A 6,157-nucleotide genomic window follows, 5' to 3' on the forward strand; every position below is an offset into this window, starting at 1 on the left:
TTCTATGACTAGCATGTCATGTTGTTCAGGTTAAGAGAAAGTCAAAGTGCCATGTAGTTTATGAGCTTCTCAGTTTATAATTAGTGATGACAGCCAAACATTTATTATTGAAACTGTTTGCCCCAAAGTTGCGTTTTAAGTGCTTGTATTGTGGGTTATGGTTAGTAACCATAAACGTGAAAAAAAAATAAAAAATCATTCGGGCTAAGGCAGGGATGGGCAAGGTAAGTGCTGGAGGGGGCCACAATTTTTCATCAGTGCTGCTGTGGGGTCACACACTCCCTATCCAGGTGTATGACAAAAAAGGTGTTTATATTTGAACAAAATATGCATATGTGCAAAATACATATGCTCATCTTATATTAATTTTTTTCAGAAGATATTTCTCAATACACATAAAAGATCCACTAGCCTAGCCCAACAACAAAACCAAACTAAAAAACAAAACTGCTAAACAGCAATTTAACATTAAGTGCAAGAACTCATTTTGTGCAACTTGTTTTTTTCTCAAAAATCAACTCACTCAAAATTTTAGAGATAAGATTTATTTTTTAATTGAGTACCATGACAAATTATATTATTGTCGTCTCAGCAAAACATGCCTTCGACTGCATATGCAAAACTCTTGTGAGATTTGTATCTCATAAAATGGTGGTTCAACCTCAAAGTATCCGGGTGACATTTTCCAAATTAGGAAATATTCTGAATGACGTATAATCTTTTTTTTTTCCAAATGATAAAATGACATCTTCTTTATCTTGCAAGTGCCAATAATCATGCCCAAACTTGATAACACCAGTAACAGAGAGACATGTTAACACACAAATTAAAACCCCAACTATTTATCTTCACCCGGCTATTTAGCTCATAAACCACAAGTTCACACTTGCAGGCTCTCCACCACAAAACAATATTTGGCACACATGAGTCTTATACTCTTTTCTACTTGATGTTCTTAAGAGTTCACAGAGGTGTGGAGATTTACTTTTTAAATCTTGAATTATCTTATCCCAGCCATAAACTAGTGCAACCACCTTGCAATCTGATTGGCTAACATTGAAGAAAGGGCATCTGTAAAGCCATTTTAGTGTTGTGAGATAAATAAAACTGGAGTTATTAAAGCAATTACAGTTAATTATGTTGGACAATGACAAAAAACACAAATTGATTTATAAATAGGGGTTACATCCTGTAATCAAAGGTAATCTCCTTTTGGAGACAGTTTGTGGTTCTACTAGATGGAGTGTTTTGCCATTTCAACCTGGTTTACATTTACTTAATTTTGTGTAAGACCGTCTTGGATGCCTGGCACACTTGATGCTAATAAGAGCTTGTGCTGTTCAAGTGTCTCTTAAAGAACTCTTGGATTCGCTCCCATAGGTCCAGCTGAGCCGCCGAGTGGGCTTTTGGCTCCCCGCCAAACGCCACAGCTCTCCCCACTGCAGCGTGGAAGGAAGACGGACAAAATGGCATGTGAGGAACTTCCAAAAAGTGTCCAGCTTTCGGGTAAGAAACCACCTGAAAGGATTCCTTGCCGTGACTTTTCAAAATGCCAGCGGCTTGCTTGGCAAAAAAAGCGCTGTTCCAGTTGTGGTCGTCTTCTGACGCAGCAAAAAGGAAGTGGCAGCTGGCACGTTCGATCGGAATCAAAGACGCTCGATTTTTTTTCAGGGTTGGATCTGGCGTGACATCTCGGATATCAATCAGCCAAGATTTCCTAATTCTTGTTTTCCATAAGACAGGTCGTAGTGGCGGCATAACAATGTCTTTGTAGTGTAACGGGATCACAGTATTTCCACTGCAGCCGTTAATACAGACAGTTGCTGTGATTCCTGAGAAAAAAGACGCCATTGACAATGCCAAAGCACCACTATGGGACATTGATATAACGCCTATCCCAGGACCTCGAACCTACAAAACAAGAGACAGAATACTGTATTATATTATCACAGTACTAAAACAATACCACATATCCATTAGATGGAGACATTTAACACACACACATTTGAAATTTTAATGTAAACAATTTATTATGTGTTACACTGATTATCATCCACCAAGGGGAAATTCAACAGCTGTTGCTGTATTTGTGTATTGCACAATACAAAGCTAAGCAAATCACATACATGCAAGGAAAATAGAGGGGTGGTAGGGGCGGGGCTTTTTAATGCGCACCTTAACAATAGCAGGCAGACTAGCATCTCTCCAATATCTAGTTGACTTTTTCTATTAATTGCAGTGTTCTGACACATTCCCAGATTTTTTTTAATTACAATTCATGCAATAAATCTCTTCTAATATAAATTTACTAACCTCTGGATGTTTCTGTAGAAAGTCTGCAGCCTCTTCAAAGTATTCCAAATCCAAGTTCTTGGGATTTTTGGGTAAATCTTGGTAGCCATAATAGGCCAGTGCCAGCACAACAAAACCTTTGTTTGCCAAGAGGCTGGCTCGCTGCTCATTGAGGCCTCCACCTAAAGTATATAAATCCAGAATTCCAGGGAATGGCCCCTTACCTGAAAATACAATACAATACAATACAATTTTATTTATATTGCGCATTTCATAACAGCTAGAGCTGCAACAAAAATAAATAAAAGGAATTAAAGGATGTCAAATTGGAAAGAATACTGAGCGACTACATACTTTTGTCCAATATACCTTTAAATAGTACCATCCCCTCAAACACACGTTAGAGAATTGCATCACCTGTCCTTTAAATACTATACTTTAAATGGTGGCATTTCGCAAGAGTTTGATTGTGATTAGTTAACTCTGAACACAGCCACATCTCCACTTACAAGAGGGGGTGCACATTACCAAATGATCTCAGTTGTTCATTTTTACCTACCCTTGCAAAAAATCCCAATTAAGTTGTACAGAATATAGGTCCTATTAATATAAAACGTTTTGAAATTATTTCACAACATTATATCACAAAAAACATGCATTTGAACAGGGGTGTATAGACTTTTCCCTGGCTGTGCGTATATTGCACTCCCATTTTATTGAGGTCTGATGCCAATCCGAAGATGGAGATTCCATATTGTTTTTTTCCACTGTCAAGGCACATATCTGAACTGTGTGACTTGAGAGCAAGATATTATAATTGTGTTATTTGAACCGTGCAGTTTAGTTGCAGACTCAGTTGTAACGTGTGCATTTAAAAAAAAATGTTTTTCCTTTTCCTCCCATGAGACATAAACAAATAAACTATTGAAATATATGAATGCCTTAAAGCTGTGTAGTAAGTGCAAACTTGAAGAGAATAACATGATATGGCATGCAAATGGACACTAATAAGTTTTCAATTCAAGAATCCAACAAACAGCGCCATGTAAAGTGCCACCCTTACACACACATTTTGTATAGTAGACTCCTCAGTTTGGTATTTCCCTGCTATTATTTGATGAACTACAGTAAACACACAAACCTGGTGGGATGAAGAGGACTCCTCGCACACGTCCCTCTCGCACGGGAATTCTCCTCATGCCCTCCGTCATGTATTCTCTCTCATTGATTTCAGAGGCTAACACCTCCCCGGTACCTCCATTGTGGACTGCTATCTCCACTAGAGTTGGACTCAGCACGTTTTTCTTCACAAGTTTTTTGTGCGGGGTCTCTGGCGCCATGGACCACCATAAACCCATGGGCTCCACTCCAGTGTAACTTCCTCCCAGAGAGGAGGCGCTAGTCACATCTACCAGGCCTTTTTCATCAGCTTGGTAGAGGGCAGAAGCTTTGAAAATCACCCCTTTGTCGTCAACCAACCTGGACCTTAATTCCACTTGTTTGTGGGGAGCGAGACCCTCAACCTTGACTTGAACCAGTTTGTCAAAGAGACAACGGACACTTGGGAGGATTTTTAGGCGGATCTGAGAGGATGCCATTTCAGTTCTTGGGAATCACACAAATGGTCTGAACGTTGCTTTCATTGTTGTTGCGTCTGTCAAAACAATAAACAGCATCTGTCAAAACAATAAACAAGACTCAAATGAATAATATATTTTTTGCCTACATTAGCAAGAGAGAAAATGACACAGAAAGGTTCAAACACCTTTATCAAGGTCAAATTCATCATTTTATGTTCATGTTTCCTTCCTGTTCTGCTTGCAGTCGCAAAATTAGCATGGAAAGACAGTGAAGATGAAACGACAAGGAACTAAACAAAATATGTTGAAGAAGCTGAGCAGGTCAAACATATCTGTATTGATTAAGATGAAATGGAAACTGAAATCTGGACTAGGTTTAATAGTTTTAACCCAGAGAATACAAGTAAGGAAATGTGTGTAATTAGCAGAAGCCATTTTAATACAGGTGAGGCATCTGAAGACACGTTTTCACAATTCAACTCTAAAGTTGATGATATGTCGCATCATCATAATGGTGAGAAGCCTGCATCTTCTTGTAAATGTTAGTTAGGACATAAAAGGCGTCTCCAATTGCTGTGGCAAGGTACTTATCACATTCATTTCCAAGTAGGATTTAATTTTTAGCTAATAGACAACATGAATGATAGGTGACATGCTGTGCGTTTTAAGATGTCTCTGCAATGAGGATCTTTGTCAAGTAAGCATACAACTTCAACACAATTAAATTAAAATTTTAAATTCAATAGTAATCTGTAAATTACTTCACCCACATGGAGTTTGTACATTGCTGTTTAATATGTTATAATTTCCATAATATTTGCATGAATAATGATGTGGATTAACGTCCCTTTTGCTCACAAGTGAAATTTTGAAACCGTTCAAGGGCATACACAAAGACTCAGTGATGTTTAACTGGGTGAAAGGTTACACAGTTCACCAATGTCTCGCTGAACAACTAAATAGAAACTCGAGGGAAAGTCAACCCAGGTGAATCGCAGTTTTACGTTGTGCAGAAAGTCTAACGTGGATAGACACTCTTGGTCGAGCGTGCTCGTTTCCATGGAAAACATGCAAGTTAAGCTTGATTATCGTTGTTATTCTACGTTCGAGAGATGATCATGCTTTGAAAAATATACAAAAAGGGACGCACATTCAAAACAATTCAAACAACCACCTCATCCCAGCAACTGGACTTAAAACATACCTTTGAAAACACAAGTATTAGTGGATATGTAAAGTGAAAGCACTGAGCCGATGCACCGGAAGCTGCTGGAAGGAACCATTTTACTGAAAAAAAAGACGGGTGGATTCTGAAACGCTCCTTTTACTTTTTTGTGGAAGAAGCTGAACTCGTTATTTACTCTTTATTCCTCAACATGACTTGAAGAAACGTCTGATTTTGGAATTACAGTATATTTTATTTTTAAGAGCATTTGTGGTGTTTTGTCAAGGTGACGGTGGTTTGCGCCGGGAAGTATGAAGCCGTCTCCTTGTTTAGATTTTTTCTGAAATGTAAATGTTATTATATGAATAATTTCTTAACTTATGTTTGTCTCAACAAACGTAACATAAAATTACTTATTTGTGGTCCTTTCGAAAGCATATGGTCAAAAAATGGAAATGAGCTATTTTTGTTGAGTATTCTTAGTAGCCACCAGAGGACAGCATTGTACGTAATATCTTCTTACAATACAAAAATTGCAAAATTATAGTGTGTGCTATTTTGTTGTTTGCTTGAAACCCTTATTATTGTTGGATTAGGATAGTGGATCCTTTGTACATGCATTGAAAAAGCTACGATCAAAAATGAAATATATTAAGAGCACGTGTTTTGCATATACGCACGTATTTATGTCCACATTTAAAATAGCATTTTTGTCATACATTTAGTTAGGAATTGCGTGGTCGTATGCACCCCCGACTCCCAGTGTAGCACTGATGAAAAATTGTGTCGCCCTCCAGAATTTAAGTTGCCCATCCTTGGAATACTGTGTACTGTACATTGAAATAAGAACGTGTTCAAAGTTTATAAATAAATAAATAAATACAGTAATCCAAAGGTACCCACACAAGTCGGTGTAATTGCCGTAATAAACCCTTCGTCAAATGCAGTGATGTACTAAGACTTCAACGTTAAACTCAACAGCTGCACAATATCTGTGCCTATTTATAACCACGAAAAAACACTTGAAATAGCGAGTAAAGACATAAAATAAAGAATTAACATTGCAGTCTATCGTCATTGTCCAAATGTATTTCTGACAAGAGTGTCTTTACATTTTGGT

General features: G+C 37.7%; 1 protein-coding gene across 2 annotated transcripts; it reads right to left on the reverse strand.

Annotated features, from left to right (window-relative positions):
* Positions 1-379: 379 nt before the first annotated feature.
* Positions 380-5,189, reverse strand: acot20 (acyl-CoA thioesterase 20). Of its 2 annotated transcripts, none has more exons than XM_086019007.1 (4): positions 5,077-5,170; positions 3,434-3,968; positions 2,314-2,516; positions 380-1,911 (listed from the first exon to the last, which is right to left on the reverse strand). In XM_086019007.1, the coding sequence occupies exons 2-4, from the start codon at positions 3,888-3,890 to the stop codon at positions 1,321-1,323; spliced, it is 1,251 nt and encodes a 416-aa protein (XP_085875133.1). In that variant the 5' UTR covers positions 3,891-3,968; positions 5,077-5,170; the 3' UTR covers positions 380-1,320. The 2 variants fall into 2 exon arrangements, with proteins under 2 accessions (XP_085875133.1, XP_085875132.1); XM_086019006.1 differs by having other exon boundaries at positions 383-1,911; positions 3,434-3,946; positions 5,077-5,189.
* Between the last annotated feature and the right edge of the window lie 968 nt (positions 5,190-6,157).

Source organism: Filicampus tigris, chromosome 20 (assembly GCF_054856515.1).
Source record: "Filicampus tigris isolate MCC_2025a chromosome 20, RoL_Ftig_1.0, whole genome shotgun sequence".
Taxonomy (NCBI): domain Eukaryota; kingdom Metazoa; phylum Chordata; class Actinopteri; order Syngnathiformes; family Syngnathidae; genus Filicampus; species Filicampus tigris.

Coding starts and splice junctions, on each gene's coding strand:
- acot20 (XM_086019007.1), bottom strand. CDS start 3,890: ATGGCATCCTCTCAGATCCGCCTAAAAATCCTCCCAAGTGTCCGTTGT. Junction 2,517..3,433: donor AGTCCTCTTCATCCCACCAG/GTTTGTGTGTTT, acceptor TTGTATTTTCAG/GTAAGGGGCCATTCCCTGGA. Junction 1,912..2,313: donor TTCTACAGAAACATCCAGAG/GTTAGTAAATTT, acceptor CTTGTTTTGTAG/GTTCGAGGTCCTGGGATAGG.